The sequence below is a fragment of the Orbicella franksi genome, chromosome 9, assembly GCF_964199315.1.
Source record: "Orbicella franksi chromosome 9, jaOrbFran1.1, whole genome shotgun sequence".
Classification (NCBI taxonomy): domain Eukaryota; kingdom Metazoa; phylum Cnidaria; class Anthozoa; order Scleractinia; family Merulinidae; genus Orbicella; species Orbicella franksi.
This window is the reverse complement of record NC_138153.1, coordinates 11,347,840-11,370,357: the sequence shown is the minus strand read 5'-3', so window position 1 is coordinate 11,370,357 and position 22,518 is coordinate 11,347,840. Positions and strand designations below refer to the sequence as shown.

The following is a 22,518-nucleotide window of genomic DNA, read 5'->3' as shown; positions in this document are numbered from 1 at the left end:
AGCATGCTCCGTAAAGCACGTGCCATCTGTAAAAATTAAGGGGGCACTGCATGATTGTTACCATGGTAACCTTACGTCACTTCCGGTTAAATAAGTAACAAAGCTTTATTTCACTTTTAACACGAACGAACTTCATTCTTGAAACTTACGTTTTTATACAAACCGATGGTGAAAATCGTATTTTGATAACGTTGTTGGTACCAAGTGCTCACATTCATTTCGATTCATTACATTGTTAACCACGCACTTGTTTAAGGAGCTCAGTCACGGTATTTTGAGTTATTTTGGCTGCGTAAATAATTACCTTTAAATAGAAAAAACCTGAAAATAGTTATTTATTGAGATGGAAAAACACCAAAGAGATGATGAGAGACCATAGAGATTCAAGGATGGAAAAGATTGACACGGATTACAAGCGACGAACTTGAACAATTTAGTCTAAACTTTTCAAAATGCGCAAACCATGAAGTAGTTCCTTTAACGTCCCACAATTAATGAATACATTCTAGCAATTCTAGTCAGTGAAGAATGGTTTCGGAGATTCAATTCTCTGATTATAACATCGAGTTTTGAGAGGGTCGCAGATACTACGCTAACGCTTGGGACAGTAGATCTGGTATCTGAACCAATCTGGTTAGCACAGAAATGTGATTCTGTCCTGTCGAATCCAACTGTAGCAGTGAGAGATGTAAAAGCGGCTGTACATTCTACGTTATGGTGGCGAATTATCATTACTAAAGTTGCGCAGTATAACTGGAAAATGAAAGTTCACGGACCTAAGCATTCAAGTGAGCATGACTAACGGAATAGACAGCTACAAGCCAGGTCGTTGAGTGAACAAAGGGGAACAAGGGAGGGGAGGGGGGGGGGGCACTATGCGGAACTGTTGCTTTTACGATACAATTGTATAAAGGCGCAGAAGACGACTGGAAAGAAATTTCGTAACAGACGCCTTGGGACTAGTCAAAAGAATATGGGCCTCACGTTTTGTATTATTATTGTCTTAATTCAAAATTTGATATCCTGGATAAACCAGGTTCTAAGTTAAATAAAGAAAAAGAGCAACAAAGGGCGCTTTTCACCCGACGTTTACTAGCCGTATTATATATATGGAAATAAAACGCTAGCCATATTAAAATTACGCTCAGAGATCAGGACACACAAGACTAATAACAGTTTCCATTTCTTGTCCCACACAAAAACGTATATCTGTAGTCTGTGTCAAATAGAAAGAAAAGCAGAAATGTCTTCCCAAATATTCAAATCCAGTGTATCTGGGGACGTCCTGAACTCGACGCTCTTAATTAACGATTCTCTTTCGGCAAAACGACTGTAAAGTTCTTTCTTTGTTACATCGGCAATGACCGAGGGGCCAGTTACAAGATGTTCAAAATGACTGATGAGACTTGCAAAGGAAAGATGTTGCTTTGCCTTGTCTTGAAGTTTTAGCGTGTGGTCCTGGAAGATGAACCTGTCAAAGAACGACAATTGAACAAAAAGCATGTTAATATGCTATTCACCTGACTACGGAAACTCATACAATGGACTGATTCAAGCCGTTTCCACATTTTCAATACAAATTCGAATGTTACTTTGGTTTGCACTGATGATCAGCTGGACCACTGAATGTTTTCAACAAGTCTTCATTACTTCCTAACAAATTATTCACTCAGCCAATCAGACGCGGAGGGTTCGACTGCGCTCGTTAGTGTCCCACGCAACGCTTCCTGCGCTTTTCACCAATTTCCTTTTTCTTGAATTTTTAGTAAAGCTGTTGATGCGTCTCCATTTGTTCGATTTTTACAATTGCCCGCGAACTCAGGAGCAGGAACTTCTCTTTTTGAGAAATCATAAAGCTTATTATCTGGGCCCGTCCACACTATGCCGGAAAAATTTGACAACGGCGTTTTCACTCTGAAAACGCATCAAATGTTTCCGTCCACAATACGCCGGAGGAATTTTGGATTTGGATTGTTTGAGGAAAGCCTGGCAGGAAGTGACATGATTATCGTGACACCACCGTTTTCAAAAATCTCCGTTTTCAAAATATCTTCCGTCGACCCTAAAACGTAAAGCCGGCGTTTTCGAAGCTCCGTTTTTGTGTCGGATTAGAGTGGACGTTAGGCCTAACTTTAGAAACAAAGATGCGCTTTCGAATTTCTCCGACGCTGGTGTGGACGGGGCCTCAGTTTGCTTGACGTTGGCCACATCGTCAGAACAGCATGAAATGATGTAGCACATGTCTCCATCAGTGAAACACCTACCTCCACTGAATTCCTCTGGAAGTGCAATAATCCTTTTCACTGCTGCAGATATTAGGAGCCATATTTTCTGCCCATCTCAATATATGGGACAAGTACAGCTCAAAGAAGGGAGTGTACATGAAGGCCACTCTGCTGAGGAGGTGCGGAGGAATGGACATCAAACAAGGGTCAGGTTTAGTTTTGGAGAGGAATTCTGTTGATCAGGATATTCAAAAGAAGTGATGTCATCAAAAATAACAATAACAATAACATACTTGTAAGCCCTGATTATTAGAATACAAATTCACCTCTGCATAGATTTTGTAAGCTACAACTTATATCCCTGGCGTTTACGGGGAATTTCAAGAAGTTGGAGAAAAAATATGGAAATGGTACTTGTAACTGCTTTTGCCGTTTAGGCCATACTGGCGTATCAAAGTGAAAGTTCAGGAGTTTGGCATGTATTTTATTTATAACGGCGTACAGAGAAACCAATGTGTTATTTAACAAATAAAGAAGACTAAGCCGTGTATTTCACTGTGATAAAACAGGACGGACATTTGAGAACATGCGGGAAATGTAGAAAACATGAGCCACAGGCAAGTGTTTTCTACATTTCTCAAGTGTTCGGAGTGTTTTATCATAGTGTAATACACGGGGCTTAAGCTTCTTCATTTGCTTTATTATATAGAAGTAATGTGGCAAAAAACAATAAAAACGCTTTTTCTATGTCTTATACCCTGATAAAACATGGGTCTTTGACCAATCAAAGCATGCGCAATGTCCTATCTATATTATAAAGTGTCATATAACAGGAGAGAAATTTGACGACAGGGTTACACAAGACAAATCTGGAGGGAAGTTTTTCTACAGTTACAGTATGAAATGTTCTTAAATAAGTAGAGTGTTATGATAATATAATATATGAATGACAAGCAAAATTTCAAGAACAAAAAATTAACAGAAAGCCAAATTAAAATAAACACTACCACAAAAGGACTTGAGAGTACAGTGTAGCTGCAAAGCCAGGACAATCAGAGATCAATTTAGGCAAGTTCCTAGGGTTCTGGTGAACACGGCATGTCACCTTACCATACTTTCACCTGAATGAATTACACGCAGGTACAAAAACTAATACATAGTGACATTTCTGCTACTATCATTGCATAGAAGATGTTAACTATGAGAGAATTGCTTCTTATTATAAGTCATTTTTTAAGATGAGAAACAAGGGCGTAGAAAATAAAAAAATGATAAGAAGATTATTTTTGCAGTTGGAACATTCATGGCTAGGCCACATACCAAGGAGCCAGTCGAGAATGAACTGAGTTACATTTTGGGCTTGTTGTCTTGACCGACAGTCATCTGGAGTTAAAAGAAGTGATGATATAATGCTTTTCAGTCCATTCTCTTGCTCAGCAAGGATTTTTAGCTTGTCACACACTTCTGCCTTGTCCTTGGGAGCTGTGATAATAATGGGATGAAACATCATAATTTGACATCACTTTAAATATTATTTACTTATAATATTACTTGTAAATGAAATTAAACAGAAAGATGATTTCAAGTTCATCTACAGTTGTCCAGGCAATTTCCCCATTTATGGTATGGTATAGAAGCTAATATTCACTTGACAAAGACTGCACCTCTAAATGAGGCCCATATCCTTAGTAGTCTTCACTGACTTGCAAACTATGAGACAGCCCAATGCAATTTGTTAGCAGTCTTTTCAATACAAGAACATTGAGTCTGCTCAAAACTCACTGGAAGAACAATGATGAAAACAGACACTTATTTGATACATACAGCAGACAGATTTACCTCCATACTGCAAGTGATGTTCAACATGCTTGAATAAACAATGTGCAGCAACATCAACAGCAATGTCTTCTGAAGTAACAGCACTTGGAAATTTCTCTACCTTTGACAAGGGAGCTGTTGAAGAGCTTTCTTTGAAAACTCTGAAAACTCTGTCTTGAGAATTTTTCATATCTTCAGTGAGTCTGTCCCTCATTTTAGATAACAGTTGTACTGCAGCTCTTGTTTGACTCAAATGGAATGCATCCTTATGTAAATCATTACTGGTACTACAGTCCAGCCATTCTCCTACTCTTATGCCATACAATTTCAATGTCATTTGATATTGGCTTTCCGAAAGATGAGGATTCTGAAGTAGAAACTGTCGTAATAAAGACTTTGATTTGCCAAGAACATCAAGGGATAGTTTTAGATTTCCTAAATGTATTTGCCCAGATTTGTTAAAGTTTGCAAGATATTTATCCAGTTTCTCTGCTAGGGATGGTTTTGTCTTCAACCGTTGATAAACCTGAGAAACAAAAAGTGATGTATAATTTGAGAACATTTTGAAAATAGTTAGGTACCTCGAGGTTACACGTAGCTTTGGAAGGAGCTGTGGTCTAATGGTTAATGTGTCTGTCTTGAACAGAAGCTGATAAAGGTAAGATCAACAATCAGAGGCCATCTACATGTATAAGTTACCGTAATTTTCAACCTTTTGATACAACACTTAATTGACAAATTATATGCAGATTTATACAATTGGTTACTGACAAATTGGTAAAGATGCTGATTTAAAAATTTTTTCAACCAGACTTTCAAAAACCTATTCACAACCACAGGTCAGAATATGTCTACGACTTATGGCATTTTCATTCATCCATGAGCAGCTCGTTTAGGATTAAGTTCAACATTTAGCTGGGCCTTGTGTATCCACATCTACAGTGAGCAACTTTTCTTCTTAGAAAACATGCTGATGACCTCTGCCATTTATGTTTCAGTCAATTAAGCAATTCAAAACTTCAATATCCTCCTTCTCCCTGCCCCCACTATTTGACCTTTTGAATTTTTTGCATGTGTGGCAAAATGAGCAATGGGAAAGATAACAAGTTCACCCTCAAGTCCCCAAGCACCTGTTTTGAACTTTCACTGTGTCCTGAATTTTGTTTTATACAAGATTAAAATTAAAACGTTGCATATTTATAAATGCATCCACAAACACAGCAAAGAACTGTTGAAAGCCTTTCTGTTTAAGGCACCATGTTGCAAAAGGCAGGGACAAAACTTGGATTGTCTCTACTAGGATTGCTGATTTAATACGAAAATTAAATATGACTTCTTCGGGATGAAGAACGAAGCATAGACAATAGCTGCCATTCCTATTTAGATCAGCGATCTGAGTTGACCTGGTCTAAGTTTTGTATCTGCCCCATTACAAAGTATGGTGTTAGTTCTTGATGTCTTCTAACTTCACCTGCCTAACCCCCCCCCCCTCCCCCCACCCACGACCAACAACTTCCCTTGTATGATATGAATGTCAAATTCCCCCACCTCAATAACACCACTCCTCCCCCCTCTACACAAGCTCAAGTCAATTTACAGTGGGGAGGCTAGGGGATCGAGGCCCAAGTGATATAATTAAGGTCACAGAGAGGTTATTTTCTCATTAAAATATTTCAATGTCAAAGATGCTAATAAGCTTAACACTTAGATATCCCTGTATAATTTTGTACTTCAGCTCTTAATGTTACAAGACTAAGCTTAATGTGATCCCGATCGGTGCTAAGCTAAAGGCCTAAAGCAATTATTTGCCCTGCTGCGAAATTACTTAGTCCCAAACACTTGCCTCTTCAAAGTAACTAGCCCACTTGTACGCTTTCTCAAAGGCACTTTCATCCCATTGCTGGACAGCATCGCATCTCGCCATGCTTAGAACTTCCACGAATACATGGGTATTTTTAAATACTTCGTTCATTTTCAGAGCCAAAACAATCAAACATGGCGCCTCAGCCTGTCTCAATCCCAGCCCTCTAGCGACGCCACGTTACCCAAGGACCCAGCTTCCCTCTTTATTAACCATCTTTTAACATACTCTTGGGGATTCTTACTTTCAAATTCTCCAACAGTCAGATGCATATGAGTGGAAAACTTTTAGATATATAAAAGATCTATAAATTTCTCTAGAGAATATCATGTGGCCTGTAAGCTAAAGAGGTCTAAGCAATGGTCGAAATGGAATGGGAAAAAATTAAGTGTATAATTTGACTGGCCAGTGAGATCCTGATATTCAGTTGAACTTCTCTAATACAGACAGAGTGTGGAAGGGACAGAGCGAAGTGTCCATATTAGAGAGGTGCCCATATTGAAGAGGTCACTATGATGAGATCACTTTCAAGTCTCCACTGACAGTTTAGAGTGTTTAGTAACTAAAATCAGGTCCAAGAGTAAGTGTCTTGTGAATTTTTGAATCTAAATTGATAAACTTGTACTGCTCAGTTACATTCTGTACATACGAATTTTGGAACAAAACGAAATACTGCACCTAGGAACTTTCTACATCGTATTATAAAAGTACAATTAGTATCAATGTTTGTGTAACCGCCGACAGGAAATGGTGCATACCGCAAATTATCGACACCTGGTCCCCGGTGTGTCCGTAATAGAGGTTAAATTTGTATAAATTTGCTCCCTGAGGCTGAGATTTGGTGTCCGTTGTCCGTTTTAGAGAGGGCCGTAAAAGAGGTTTTCTTTAGAGGAAATTTATGAGAATTTTGTGAAAACATAGGAAACTGTCCGTGTTAGAGAGGTGTCCGTATGGGGGTAACCCGAAAACACTGACCCCCGGTCCGCGGACCCCCACAACGGACCGGGTCCGCGGACTACCCTACGGACCGGTCCATGGACTACCCCTACGGACCCCCTTTACGGACCACCCTAAAATAGTGTAAAAATAAATAAAGATTTCACTTTTGGGTTGTCTAGTAGATTCAAACTCGTGTCGGTGATTTTTCGAGTGTTACATTGTGCAAATGTAACAGACTTGGGTTTTTAACACCCCACCGCCCCTCCCCCCCCCCCCCCAAAAAAAAAACATTGCCTAAAAAGCCGTTTTCAGAGTAAGGAGATGCCGATGGTGATGAGAAGGAAAGTTCTCACCTTCCATTCGTGGCTCAATCTGGCTATGGAAGATATATTTTTAGGCCGTTTATTCTTGTTTGTATCTGTTATTCCGCTGAGTAAATTGTGAAGCCTCCACGGGAGGATGGGCTGAACAAAATGGTAGAGGAGAAAGAACACAAATTTCGAGGCTTCCCGGAAGCTTCCCCGTACGCGTCTTTCTTATACTTTACGGCCACAACAAAGGAAATGACAATGTGTAATTATATAAATGGCACCCGCCTGAATCCAGGTCTGCCATTTGCACAATGTAACGTTCGAAATTTCGCCGTCACGAGTAATCTATTGGACAGCCCGCAACTGAAATATTTATTTATTATTTTTATTATATTTTGGGGGGGTGGTCCGTAGAGGGACCATCCAAAACAAGTTGTACAGTCCTCTTTGAAAGAAGAGCTGTATTCCCATCACTTTAAGGCAAACCATTAGATTTTGCATGGCACAAGACTAGATGAAAACAAAAAAAAGCCAAGCAAAGAGTGCACAATTCTTTAAAATATCAATTTTTAATAGGTAGAACCTACACAGCAACGGTGAGTAACACCATGTATCACTGAGTGGTGCTTCAAGTCAGCATTTTGTGAGAAAATGGACGGCAAACCTACACAATTCAAAAGCTACTCTTTAACAAGACATTTATAAGTTTAATTATTCTGTTTTAATAGTTCCTATGAAAACCCTGTGATGTCAGGGCAAGAAATTCAACCTCACTTTTAAATCTCATGAATCTCCAAAAGAAGTTGTCCAACAACACACCATTTAAATTGCACACACATTTTAAAAGTACTAAATGAAATCAATCAATCGTGTTGGTTTTGACTCAGGATCCTAACTTGACAATCCTACAGTGCAACCTCGTTAAACTGGTCACCAACGGCCCACACAAGTTTGGCTGTATTAACAGAGTGGCCGTATTAAAGGGTTCTTTAAATACGAAAATGACTGACTTAGCTTTGTTCCGGCCAGAATAAAGTGACTGTAATAACAAGAAAGCTATATTAACAGGGGGCTGTAGGGTGGTGTTACATTGCACTTTTTGGGTCCAATTCCCTTCAAAATGGCTGTACAGTACTGTAACACATTAGAAGGGTGAAAACTGGGTAAATGCTAAACATCACACTGACATCACAGGGATTCATGGGAAACTGCATTAAAGGCTTCCAGCCATGGTCTCAATCTCAGCGCTCAGTTTCTGCCTCTTGGTCTTGTTGTTGCCCTCGCCCTCCACATATGCTTGCTTGCTCAGGCGACCATTCACCACTTTCTCAGCCATTACGATGGCTGCATCCAACAACTGCTTCTTCTCGTGTTCTTTACGCTGCAACTCTGTGAGCTGTAACAGTAAAAAACAAAACACCATCAACATGTGACATAATTAATAGTCAAGTTAAAATGAAGATTTGTAATACAGACTAGCATCTCATCCAGGGGGGAGTAGAAATACTCCTGGTCGCTTCATGCTACAGAAACCGGGATACGCTCTGGCCTGGTGGGACAGTTGGCTGGTATGCAGACTTTACCTACACCTACATGTACCTACATGTGGTCGTTATAGTATACTCACCTTCTCAGCAGCCTCAGGTTGCTCCTTGTTAAGGGAGTTCTGCACCTGAGTGATTTGATTACTGATGGAGCGATAATCTCCATCCAGCTTCTTGCGTGCATTAGCAAATGCTGTAGCATCTTTGCTTGATTTGTACTTGTGAATGGCATCAGAATACACAGAGTACAGGCCACTCTGACGGTCCAACAGACGCTGAACCTCTTCGATCAGACAAGCAGCACGCATGCGCGATTCACTGGCTTCATCCTGAAATGTAAGGAGAACTATTAACTCTGATTCCCTGCAGCCTTTATTTAATCAGAATTGAGGAGTGCTGTCTCTTCTTACTCCTTAGGTTTTAAATCATTCTGTGATTAGTTGATTATGATTACAATCACTTCACATTGCTTGCTGTTACCACATACATGTATGCATGGTTTCCAATACAATATTGCTTTAAATATGGGGGTAGGATGCACATACACAGCAAATTGAAAAATGTGCAATTTGTAGTTTTGTCGATGGTTCATAAACATTCCATTGATGAATCATGGTTGAATTTTCCATTGCCCAAATCTTACAGTACTTTCGAGTTTCTAAGCTACACCATTGTAGCTTTTATATTAAATTGTTAATGCCTGATGTATTTACCATGTTTTTAAATTAAGATGATGATGATGATGTCCTATAGTAGCAGGGGCAGATTTTGGGGGTGGGGGTATTGGGCAGCTACCCATCCCCCTCTTGGTGAAGCAAAAAATGAAAAATAATGAAAAATATTGTGAATATTTTGGCAGAAATAACGGCAAACGGTTCCTCATTGTAATTCTAGTTTGAAGCATTGTTAGTATTTCAGTTTTAAGTAAGGTTTCAATTCTCAAATTGCAACATTTTATGGGCATGCTCCATTGATTCTGCAACTCTAAGGCACTGGCCAACCCCTTCCCCCCCCGCAGTTGAAAATCCTGGATCTGCCAGGCCTAAGTAGGTTGTCTTCTTACCTTGCTGATAGCAAAGTCAAGCCTCATGTAAATGACAACAAGCATGAAGAGCAAGTAGAATGCACCAACAACAAGCAGAGGCTCTTGTAACAGAAGAACCTTGTTGAACGAGTAGTGCAGCTGTTGAAAAAGCAAGGTTGAAACACTTGATAAGAATCCACTGCTTAAAATAAAGAACTGCTCAGACAATTTGGCATTCAGAGATCTAGACAGGACTTACAATTAAAACAATAATAATCATATTCTTAATTTAACAGTTTAAACATTTAGGAAATTATGACCGTGACAGCATTTGGATGTCAGATCTTAATAACCATACATTTTTTTCAATTTTATTTTGAACTCTGTTTTCTTTTTAGTTTGGCTTCGATTGAGAAGATATAATACTTTTTACCCAGCACACAGCTTTACATAGGGCTGTACAGTCTTCAGGATTTGTTGTAATCTTAAGGTAAAAGTTCAAAATAGAACAAAAATATTATACATGTTGTTAAACCAATCAAAGATTCACACAGATCTCTGTAGAGATACCACATCTATATCTGGTATTTTTCAGGTTGAATCACAGACTTTACTCCAGCAGGCAAAAAAACTAAGTGCACAAAGAAAGGCAATATGTTCACTCAAACAGAGTATAATAATAATAATTATACAACCAAACAATCCCAGTGGGTCAATATATCTTATTTCTATGATGGTCTCATTTTCTGCCTTTTTTTATGGTACATACAATGTATATGTACCTCAAAATCTTGTATGTGTTGTTCCACCAAGTTAGTTTTGTGTGCAACCACCACAGGTCGGCCAACTGTGTCCAAGTACGTGAAATGTAGTTCACGGTTGCCCTCCTCCATATTGAATGGTGCCTTCAGTTGAATGTTACTACAAAAAAAAAAAAAAGAACAATTTCATTTCGTATGCTCAATAATGAAAAATAAAATAGGGGGCTATTGGATTAAGTTTTGCATGTAATCTGCTGAGTGAAATGTACACTGTACAGACTACTAAGTGTAACAGCAAAAAGAAATTGAACTTTTCAATTATTTAATTTATCATTTTTTTACCACAAAAAATTATTTTGATCAGGAAAAACCTCATTTGCATTAATTTTATTTTCAACAATTTCATATACATGCGCAATTTGGTTCATCTAAGACCTTATCAGTTGACTGCCATACAATATTTCGATAAACACACACTTCATGCACAAAAACTAAACCCTCATTACCAGGTCCCAAATTACATCCTCAAATTTCTTAAGGAAATTTACAAGTTGAATGTGCAAAAAAAAACAAAAACAAAATGTAGCTATAAAACATTCTCAACTTGGGGAACTAGCAAATGAAGCTATATATACCAGTAAAATCAAATTAGCTATGAGACTTTTAAAATAGTATAGGTACGTACAAATGAAGCTTGTCATTTAATTTTTGCCATTGGGCAAAACTTACGTGCATCCTTCGGGAAGAATAATCCTCATACTCAGATCATCTACAACAAAATCATCATATATGTGATCTATCACTCGCATCTTGAGGATGTATCTGTTTCCTAAAAAGTAAAAGAAATTAAATACATGTAGCTCTATCAATATCATCACCAGCACCATCCTTTGCTTAAAACTAAATCATATGTTTTAAGCTGTGCACAGTTGTACATGTAGCTACTTAATAATACATGTAGCTCTAAAATTTAAATCAATCAATCAATCAAAAAAAAAAAAAAGCGAACTACCAATAGGAGAGAAAAATTCATTCAATCTGTAGAGTGCAAGAATGCAATTTGAGCACCTGTCAACTTCAACCAATACACTCAAATCACATTTTATGGATACATGTATGATTTTAAAACTGCTCAGTGATGGTACGGGTCCTAATTTTGCCTGGTAGCTTATTTCACAACTTTGGTCCCAGGTACAGATTAATTTTCAAATAAATGTTGTATGTAAATGTAAAAGTTTGATTATCAAGCAAATAGCCACTCACCAAGGTTGTACAAGTACTCATAGCTAGGAACATTGTAGCCCATGTAGAACCTAGTTTGCCAGCCACCAAACAAGGGAAACCGTGGCCGCAGCTCCAACTCCACCGAATCCTCTTGAGACCACAGATTACTGGTTGAGATGTTGCCAATTTCATCCCGATAGTACACATCACTGGCAGCAGCTGGCAGAACAGCCTTGAAAGACTTGATGGAAGAAGGAGCCGCTGTACGTTGATAATCATATCTAGAGAAAGCACCCTGGAGGGAAGACATACATGTAAGAGGTTAGCACAAACCTGAAAATCAAGGACCATAAAATGGAGTAAAGAAAATCAATAATTATGGTACATGTACATGATCATCTATCTTTGTTGATGTATTGCAATATTCTCCTAGCATCCCAGTGTTTTCTCTCAGGAGAATTCACCTACAGATCAAATTTGGGATGAAAATGGTCACCTGGAGTTCAGCTCCTACATGTTTCATGTGATAGGTCTCTTCAACTGCAATGTTGCCCCAGTGGGAAACTTCTATGGTCCTTTTCATGCCAAGAACCTGAATTTGAAAGTACAAATGTGTCAATTTTGCAAAACTGGTTGAGCTTGTGTGAATACAAGTACAATGCATACCACATAAGGAAATTCCCTGACGAGAATACATGTGGTATGAAACACTACACAAAATAAGCAAAAATAAAAATCCTCGCCCTCTTGGCGTAAATCAAGAGATTCTGAGTAATACAGGTATCTGGTATTAATATTGTAATCCTATAATAATTATGTTAAATTATTGAACTTATTCCTACATGTACACAGGGCTGTCATTAAGTTTGAGTCATCGGTACCCTTGTTCTCCCCACCTGTAGCAAACTTGTTACTTTGTGGGTGAATTCTTTCAACAACAGGCAATCTCACCGGTAACATCAAGGGGATATCAAGCATGCTCAGCCATAACAGGTGTTACGGGTTATGGCCCTTAACAACAGCCCTGGTACATATTGGAAATAAAGAAATCTTTCGACTTGCACGTAGTTGTTTCGCACACAATGTAAAATCAAACATACAATTTGTACATATATGCATGCATAAATGTATTTTACCCAAGCTACGCGTCAATGATCAGTCCACTTACCGAGAGGAAAGGAGTGTTGTTTTCAAAGTGCACCCTCATAGGGTTCACCTGGAACGCCTCGACATCACTGTAGGGTCCATACGTAATGGAATTATCAGAGAGGCTGGTGGGTTTAAGCTTGCTGTGAGACTCCACGGAGGATGTTGCCAAGGACACTGTGGTAGTTTGCTTTTTCACAGTGTACGGTGTGTAGTAGTAGTGGTTGCACGAAAAGAGGACAAACTGTTTTTCTGACTGTGTGATTTTGGTAGGGAATGGACTCATGGCATGGACAAAAACCTCCTCCACGGTTAGATCAACAGTATCTCCCGGTTTTAGACGGAATCCTAGGTCTACTTTGAAGAACTTTGTCTCACTAAAACATAAATAAAAAAAATAAAATGACAAAAGGCTTTATGGAAGGAGAAAATCAGTTATTGATTTACTGAACAGTTTTCTGATAACAATTTTTATCCATTGAACACGTCAGAAACTTAGCTAATGCTTGTTAAACAGTATTGATCTTTTTGTTGTTAATAGCACCATATAAGAAATAAATTGCTGTTGATTGTTGTATTCTTCAAGAAATGAAATTTATGATTTAATGCATGTACATATGTATTCAGTTACCCAGTACAAGCAAACGTGATAATAGAAAACTATTTCACTACTTAGCATTCTACAACTCAGAACGTATAAAAGGGCTTGTGTCGAGAGAAACGCAAAGTACACGAATAACGTATCGAATTATTTTTATGATCACAAGTCACGCAACTCACTAGTAGATTCAGATTCCCCTATTCATTCATGAACAGGCTTTATCGTTTGTTGTTAATGGCCATTCATAAACATTTACATTTTTACCTGTGTGTACTAAACTCTACTTGTTTTAATGTTAAACTTGAATCTTCGTCTTCAGGTGTCTTACCCTGAAAAGGGTTGAAAAACAAACCGTAAGTTTAACAGATAGAATACTTGTACGTGGCATGAAACGACATTATACTAAATTTGCAGACAAAAGATTATTGAAGATGATCACGCATGGGCATTCTCTATTGATCGGCACGGTATTAAGAAAAATCTTCATATGAAAACTCACCGTGACTCCAACAAATGCGAGTTTGTCCACTAGAGATGGTTCGATAGCAAGATGAAAATACCCTACAGATGAATCGCCTGCATTTTCGAGCGTCACGGAAGTGCTGACTTTAGCCAGCTGGGTTGAAAGGTCCATCTTTCGAGAAACCTCGCTAATAACCAGCTTAGAGTTGAAATCATCTTTTCCTAGGATGCAAGATGCAAGGAGCAAAGCAGCAACTGCCGCTAGGCGAAGAGAAAAACGATTCATCCTCGGATGGAAGAGGATTTTTAAGTATGGCTACGTGGAACCGCGACAGTGGGTTCAAAGGAAAGAGGAGAACGATTGAGCCGAATTTCAGCTTCATCGGCACAGCGGACTCCCGTTGAAACAAGGTAGATACGTCATGTATGGGGACATATAAATTCACAACAGGAGAGAGTTTCGGATGGATTTGATATTCTGTCGAAGACTCTTACAAATATCCCTGTTTTTTCCTTCTTAAAGGTCCCATAAAATTTCAAATCTTACCGGATATCATCTTTTGAAGGAGGGAAGGGAAACACTGCAAGCAAATAAAACAATAAACAAACCAAACATTGCCACAAACGTCATATTTTTTTCTGGCCGTAAGACAGAAAAGGCTTTAATTTTATTGTAGCTTTTCAAAGAAAAAACAGAAATAGGTTTCAGATTTTTGGAGAGAGTTTCATACAAACTCTTATGATGCTCTTAGGTACGCCTGTTAGAAACCTGTCATATTAAACAAAATATCAACTTTTGCAGAAAAATTGACCGAAAACAGAAACAATTTCATCTTTGTTTCAAAACCCTTTTTGACCACCTTTTCGCAATTCAATCTCTCTGGTGAGCTTTTAAGTCTTCCTGCCCCTCCCCAAAATAAAATCTACCTTTTTCCATCCCTGATTTCCCTTCCAATTGGTAGGTGTTGGCACGTCCCTTTCGAGCGCAAAAAGAACTGGAGTACTAAAAAAAAGAGTTTATTTTCATATATTATGGTTTAAAGAAAGGCAGTGCATTCATATTCAGCAAATTTAGCTACAGTGTTCCTGCTGTCTGTAGAATAGGGCATAGATGAACACACTGATGAACAAGGGACGGAGAAAGAAGCGCGAAAGGAAGGCAGAAGGTGGAACGCGGGCCGGGAGAGACGGATATCACTTAACTCAGTTTTGATTTTAGAGACATAGTCAAGTGACCTAAATCGTTCTTGTTTGCCGTAAAAACAATTGACCAGCTACGAACTTTCTATATGAACACACAGTCTACCTGTCTCCTTCGTTAAAGATTATCCCTTTTTTGAGTCCCGTAGACAACCCTTAGACAAGAACTTCCCTTTATTACAAACGCCTTGTTTTATTATTCGCCAGCATTTTGTTTTTAATTAACTCAGAACCTCCTAACTTCGCGATCGACAACTGAAGATTTCTTCCAAGGGAAAAAGCCAATCGGATTCTTTCTGTGTCCCCACGTGACTTCTTGTGCGTTTTTGCGCAAATTTCGACGGAAATTTATTTTTATCACCAGGACTGACGTGATTCACTTCAATATTTATTGGACTTTTGTTTAAAAAAAATCAAAACTCGACCCTAAAACAACGTCAGATCAAAAGGAACGAAATATCCTTATAATGAAGTTAGATTCTCACTTATAAAATCTACTGCTTAAGTTTTGGTTCACGGAACAACAGCACAAAATGTCCCACCACTGACATGATTGCAGTGTGGAGCTGGTCTCTTTGACTAACTGACGGTGACCTGCTGAAAACCAATAAGGTATGTTTTGACTAATTGCATAGTTATGTCTTTATCGATTAGTTTCAAAGAAACCAGCGCATTACTGCTTGAAATAGATACAACATTCGCGCCAGGAGATCATTGTTTTTTCTGTGATTTCAATTTGTATGCTTTGCAAGAGCTAGATATCTTAAAGTGTTCTTTCTCAAGCGGATGGGTTAATCTCATGTCAAAAAGTAAAGCGTTGTTCGGTAGATTTGTTGTGAAATATCGTCTACAGTCTATCCGAGTCTCCAGACAATTCTGCTAAACGGTGACAAGAAGAAAAGAGAGCACCCAGTCAAATGAACCAAACTAATAATTTCTTTCACTCGATGTCTACCTGAAGTTACTTTAAACACTCTTGGTACCTGCTACACCACCTGCTTGTATACTGCGGTCCATTCTACCGTGAGGAAACTTGGCTGGGTCAATCATTTGAGTTGGGGCATTTTACGGCTCACAACATGATTACAAATAAAATCACAGCTTAGTTGTTTAACTCGTAATGTTCCTCTAAACAGCCCCCTCCTTTGTCCCCTCCCCCCCCCCCCCCCCATCCAATTGCACGAGTGGATTGTGAACCTCATCCAGTGAATGTCATTGTACAACACAACAGTACCAAATGCCAAATTCCATCTCTTGATGGATTGATCTTGAAGGGAAAACCAGCCGTTCTTCGAGCTCCAATAACTACAGACGTCACTTTCACTAAAGAAAATGTTCACGCAAAATATCACAGCGTGAATCAGGTTTGTCTTTTCGGTTATACTTCAATTTGACATTGTTGAAAAACATTAGCCTGCTTTTCGACAAAGTCCCCTGACAAGACCAACAGCAACAACAGCTGCTGTATCCTTTGCAATTCTTAGAGACTACCTCTTATATACCAATTGTTTTACTGTACAATTTATACATGCTACATATTTTAATTGTATATACATTTTTATTATTATTCCTTATTTGTAAATAATTTTAATTTGTGTGTGTGTGTGTGTGTGTGTCCCCAATTAGTAATGAAAACTAAATACATTGACACATTAATAAAGCTTTTTACTTTACTTTTACTTTTTTTACGGGCAGTTTCCTTTGGCCTGAGGCAAAAGTTGAATCAGTTATTTAAATACATTGACACATTAATAAAGCTTTTTACTTTACTTTTACTTTTTTTACGGGCAGTTTCCTTTGGCCTGAGGCAAAAGTTGAATCAGTTATTTAAATACATTGACACATTAATAAAGCTTTTTACTTTACTTTTACTTTTTTTACGGACAGTTTCTTTTGGCCTGAGGCAAAAGTTGAATCAGTTATTCTTTCATTTTAAGAGCCCGTCCGATGCGAATGCCCCTTTAATACGTGCATATTGCTGGACCTAACTCTAAGCGGTCGTATTAAATGGATTCTACTATGGCGTTATATGTGCTTGCAGTAAATTTTCATCTCTATATCCACAGAATCATGGAGCTTGGTCAAACATCACAACCTTGATGACTAATTCGTCCGTGCTGGCTCCAGCTGGGCAGCAATGGCGCCAACTTAGCAAACGACCTTTTTAAACAACTGAACAGTGCGCAATGGGAAAAGTCTCTGCCACCTGCTTTGCGTTTGTAATAACGCTAAACACCTTATTAACACTGAGTCGTGGACGTGACCTTTATAACGACAACCATGAAATATATGCAACAAAGTTGAAAAAAGGTTGGGAAGTGTCACCTCTAAGGAAAAGATTTTTGGGAGTTCATCTGCACTCACAGCAACCTGCACTGAAAAAGTGGACAATCAGTCCGGAAGATCGGACTAAAGAACAACGACAAATTCATAATCAAGCTTCTTTTAGTTCAAATTATAGAGGTTTTAAAATGATTCAAAATAACTTCAGGAGAGACCAGAGCATAGGTAGTTCACTAACGGGAAAGCATCACTTTAGCTTCGTTGACCGAAAGCCGAGACCCCGTAACTCGCTTCATAACCAGGAAATCGAACGTTTTAAGAAAGTGCTTCGAAAACGCATTAAAGTGAAGCCACGTCAAGACATTGAATTCCTCGAGGAAAATCAAGGTACAGGTGCCAAACAAGATGATTTTGAAAGCCCTCGTTACCAGGAGGTCACTGCAACTGACAATTCGGACAACGAAGATCAAAACGGTTTCAGCAACAATTACGTAACCGTCATCGACAACATTGATGGGAAAGACACAGATTCGTACAACACCCTCAGTAGTGATGAAGCCAAAAACGAGTACACCAGTGTGGAAAATAGTATAAGCGAAGGTGCAAACGAAGAATCTCAGTTGCTGGGTAAAGAAGTGAACGATGTTCTTGGTGCACTGACCAGGTCGGATTCCACAATAAACCAGGTTACAGAAGCTAAGTTACCTCAAGCACAAGGTGGGTTACCCTTTAAGCAATCTCCATCGCCGTACAACGATAAAGAGGACGACGTTGACGTCGTGGACGAAGGAAGGAAAGACGGTAAATATAACGATCAAAACGGTCCTCCTGGAGATATCACCGTCATTGAAGACAACGAAGAAGTCGGTCCAAATGAAGATACACGTCCTGTTCTTAGTAAGCCTATATGGGAAGCCATCCAACAAGCTGAGAAAAACTTCTCTCGTCAGCAGCAAATGGTCCAGAGCACTGCCGTTGCACAAAGTGGAAAACCTGAAAACAAAACTAAAGCACCAACATATTTGCACTTCCCAGAACGTCTACCAGGGACCAAAAACGTTGCCAATCCTGGCCATACTCTGAGTGATCTAGAAAACACGCTCAAAATTTTTGCTGGTGCAAATACTCAATCAGATTACAATAACACGACGAAGGAACCTGAGCATATTAATAGTAAGGGTGATGGAAAGAAACTGTTTCTGACCGGTAGCGCCGAGGAAGGACTAAACGGAGAACCAGTTGAAAGTAATCAACCGTCGATTCAATCCTCCTCACCTGCGCATCTCGACCACCTTGAAAATGGAAACATTTCCAATGCCAAATTGTACTTGAACAATCAGAATGGCGTGTTTACATCTAAAACAACAAGTAACAGTTCCTTTTCTCACAACAGTCCAAGTAACAAGACCACGTTTGAAACATATCAAGGCAATAGCAACGACTTGAATCTAAAGCCATGGAAGATAGATACTGCGACGAGTAAAGACAATCAGAGCGATGAGGGAGACCAGAATAGAGTCCCATTCCGGCCTATATCAAATGTCCCATTAAAAGGGGGTGGAATGGCAGTAAATAGCGATAGTGTCCAGCCTGGAAGGGTAGAATTAGAAAGGCCAACTAATGAGTTTGTCGACGGTGAAATCGCTCCAAGTGATCCCGAAGCTGGAAAAGATGACCAGTCTAACATGAGTAGCTTGAGCCCAAATTCGTCCAACTTCCCCACTCAAAGAGCTCCTCAAGGCGCAACTGTCAAACAAGATGTAACGATAGTCAACACAGCGGAGGTGCGTCTGGAACCATCTGGAAAGGTCAGTGACAGAAATAAAACGCTTTTGGTCCAGGAAGGCTCTGCCGCTCAAGGGGCGCCACATGCTGAATCAGAATATACATCCGGATCTCAATCGAAGGTACGGCTGGCCCAGGAAAATAGCGCAAACCAATTTAGCGGCTTTCAGCTAAAGCAGAGTAGTTCGACGTTTCCAGGAGAATTGGGTGTCAAGGATGCTTCTCTCTATCAGATACGAAATCCCACAGCTCAAAATCACAATACGAAAATTCGAATGCATTACGATAATAGGCGACCTGATCATGCTAAACCTGCGTATATCGCTGGTCAAGTCAACGAGCAGAATAAAGAGCATGTTAAAGGCGTCAACTATGTGTCTCAACTAGGTGTCCCTTTGCGAGGGGTAAAGGCAGAAAACATTTCTTTGGACAGCTGGTCTGAAGAATATCAAAGTCTGATGGGAAAGCTTAGAGATCTATATGGGCAGGCACACGACAGCACCTCCCTAGGACAAAGTGCTGGCTACAGAAACAGGCCCGCATTTAACGATACCCAGCAGATGATGAAAGAAGTCTCTAGGTTTCATACGTTGTTTGCTGATCGAGACAACAATCTAAAGGGTATTGGTGGCAAAGGAATGTTTCTTAAGGACCTAAAAAGTGACGTAAAACCAGGGAATTGGGCAAACACAGGACGCATGAACACAGACTACCTCCCCGACAAGGATCACGCAAACGACAGAAGTATTTCTAGTGGGAAGATTTCTGCTGTGCGTTTCGGGAACAGTAGAGAAGAATTAGGTCAAATTAGAAGTATACTTTTGGGAAACCTAACGGCATTTAGGGCTTCGAACTTAAGCAATTTGCAAAAAGAAATGACTAACATGGATGATCATGATAATATACCTCCTGAGGATGATAACAAAAATGTAAGTTTTGTAAACCAAAGACTGGCTTCTCGACTTCGGAGTAGCGATTCTGTACAACTCGGAGACACTTCAGATTTATTATCTTCTAACAGTGGTGGCCTATCATCTCATCAAGTGCTAATGAGCTACTTTGGGAACGAAACCGATCTTCGCAAACGGCTGCATTCCGATAATAATGACAGTCAAAATGAGTTGCAAGATGCTCGCGCTGTCCTGAAAGGTGAGGCAATTCAACTTGACAACAAAACAAACACAGCTATAGAGGCTGACCGGATCAAGACGGCGCAATTCAATTCGATTCATCTCGCACTGGTTGATGCAAACCAAACCAATTCTGGCCTTCCAAAACAGAGGGGAAATGTTTCTAAAGATGAAAGAGAAGAGTCAGTCACTAAATACTTGCAGGATTTTATTTCAATGGTAAGTTCTGACACTGCTTCGCCATCTGATGTACTAAACGGAACCATAGTAAATTCATCAAGAGGTGAATGGAGTTCAAGAGTACCCGAGACGCCTCCAGACAAAGTCTTTGCGTCCGAAGCTGCCAAAAAGGGAAACGTCACTACTCTAAAGGACAGAGTGATAATAGTGGTATCGCCAAAGTCCATAAGAGACCTTATGAGGAACCGCAGTGGCAATTCTTCACAGCCACTAGTACATAAAGGAATACCCATTATGGTGGGCAACGTAAATAGTTCTACTTCAAAGCTTAACTCCAGTCCAGACAAGACAGTAAAAACTAACGTCCAGGGACAATTTATCAATTCATCTACAAATGGAACCATCCACTACCAGGTCCAACATCAACAGTCCATTAAATTCGCGAATGATTCCTCAAGCAAAGAAAACGTTACATCGAAAAGTGAAAATGAAGATTTGAACATGATCTACAGGGACGAGCTAAAGTCGCTGGAAATATCATTATCCCGCGAATTCATGAGCAGCTGGATTTACTACCAAAGATCGTTGGACGAAATAGGTATCACTCCGAAAATGCTTCGTTCTGGAATAGCCAATCTTGGGTCACCTCAAAGACTGAAAAGGGTCTTCAAAAAGGCTCTAGCTGGTGCTAATCTCAATGTGCTTGTAGTTGGTGGATCCATTTCGGCTGGGGGTGGGCTTGAGAAAGACCGTGGAAATGTCGAAGGCGTTTACCATAAGGCCTTCAGTGACTGGTGGAATAACACAGTGACACCAATAACTACATCAGAACTCAAGATCACCACTGTTGCTATAGGGGGTACCGACTCTGAGTATTTTTCTTATTGCATCAAAAATTACCTGAGGTCGCTTCCGGACATTGTCATATGGGAGCTCGCGGCCAACGACTACAAGCGATACCAGGGAAGAGATTTTGCACCAGCAAAACCACTTGAGCAGTTGATAAGGATAATACTGGGCCTGAGATCGAATCCAGCGCTGATACTTGCAAACTTCTTCCGGGGCAATTACTACAAGACTGCTATTGATCAAGACTGTCCTGATTCTGAGGATGAAGGTGGAGAGTCCATTGCGCAGTATTACAAATTAACGTCCCTGAGTTGGAGAAACGTGATATGCTCCCAAGAAGATGGCAAAGACTTAGACTTGAAAAAGCTTTTCAGCTCAGACGGTTATCATCCGAGCCTTCTCGGACATGCGCAGATGTCTGCTCTACTGATTTCATATTTCAAAGGCGTCTTCGAGCAAACTATTTCGCAGGAGATGATCTTATTAACAAATCGCACTCTACAAAAGGAAGAAGATGATATTTTGCCTTCCTTGGCAGAACCGATGTTTGACGATCCTGTGACTCCTAAACCATTATGCTGGACTCTTCTGACACCAGATTACGGTCAAAAGCTACGGAATACTCTCCCAGATCTCGAGTTTACCGAGGCAGCAGGTTTCCAGTTCGCAAATATAAGCCACTGGCCCATACGACGCGATCGTTTAAGATGCTTAAAGGCAATCCAAACAGGAGCAATGCTGAAAATGAGGTTTGTCGTTCCATCTTCAGAAAATAAAGATGACAACAGTGGCAGCTCTAAGAGGGAGTTGGCTGTTACAACGCATAACTCTTTCGGTGGAATGGGAACCCTGTGGATTGATGGGGACCAGAATGCTGCGAGAATAATAAAAGAGCAAACCGGTCAAAGGAGGACTCAAGTTGATGTTCTGACACGGAAGTTGACACCGGGTGTGCACACAGTAACAGTCTACGCATTGCAGCCGGGATTTTGTCTCTCCGCTGTTGCGGTGTTGTAACAAAAGGAAATCTGATTTCAAACCCACATTTTTTGTATAAAACTGGTCACTCTACATACAGAAATTTAGTTTACTTTGTCTGTCTCGAATCATCCAAACTGGTTATTTCGGGAGCGAGCCAGTAATTATTCCTGATTACTCCAATGCCGCATACAGGG

At 39.7% G+C, this 22,518-nt stretch overlaps 3 protein-coding genes across 3 annotated transcripts; 1 reads left to right on the top strand and 2 right to left on the bottom strand.

Annotated features, from left to right (window-relative positions):
* Positions 1–74: 74 nt before the first annotated feature.
* On the bottom strand, positions 75–7,108 carry LOC145497246 (uncharacterized). The gene is made up of 5 exons (XM_081477069.1): positions 5,887–7,108; positions 4,065–4,569; positions 3,546–3,707; positions 2,265–2,457; positions 75–1,471 (listed from the first exon to the last, which is right to left on the bottom strand). Exons 1-5 carry the CDS (start codon positions 6,013–6,015, stop codon positions 1,222–1,224), a joined length of 1,239 nt encoding a protein of 412 aa, XP_081333195.1. The 5' UTR covers positions 6,016–7,108; the 3' UTR covers positions 75–1,221.
* A 514-nt stretch (positions 7,109–7,622) lies between these two features.
* LOC145497244 (dolichyl-diphosphooligosaccharide--protein glycosyltransferase subunit 1-like) lies at positions 7,623–14,239 on the bottom strand. Its single transcript, XM_081477065.1, has 10 exons — positions 13,954–14,239; positions 13,719–13,783; positions 12,876–13,230; positions 12,204–12,299; positions 11,747–12,002; positions 11,213–11,312; positions 10,505–10,643; positions 9,762–9,881; positions 8,782–9,027; positions 7,623–8,550 (listed from the first exon to the last, which is right to left on the bottom strand). The coding sequence occupies exons 1-10, from the start codon at positions 14,200–14,202 to the stop codon at positions 8,368–8,370; spliced, it is 1,809 nt and encodes a 602-aa protein (XP_081333191.1). The 5' UTR covers positions 14,203–14,239; the 3' UTR covers positions 7,623–8,367.
* A 199-nt stretch (positions 14,240–14,438) lies between these two features.
* LOC145497242 (uncharacterized) lies at positions 14,439–22,378 on the top strand. Its single transcript, XM_081477063.1, has 2 exons — positions 14,439–15,728; positions 17,183–22,378. The coding sequence occupies exon 2, from the start codon at positions 17,303–17,305 to the stop codon at positions 22,358–22,360; it is 5,058 nt and encodes a 1,685-aa protein (XP_081333189.1). The 5' UTR covers positions 14,439–15,728; positions 17,183–17,302; the 3' UTR covers positions 22,361–22,378.
* Positions 22,379–22,518: the final 140 nt, after the last annotated feature.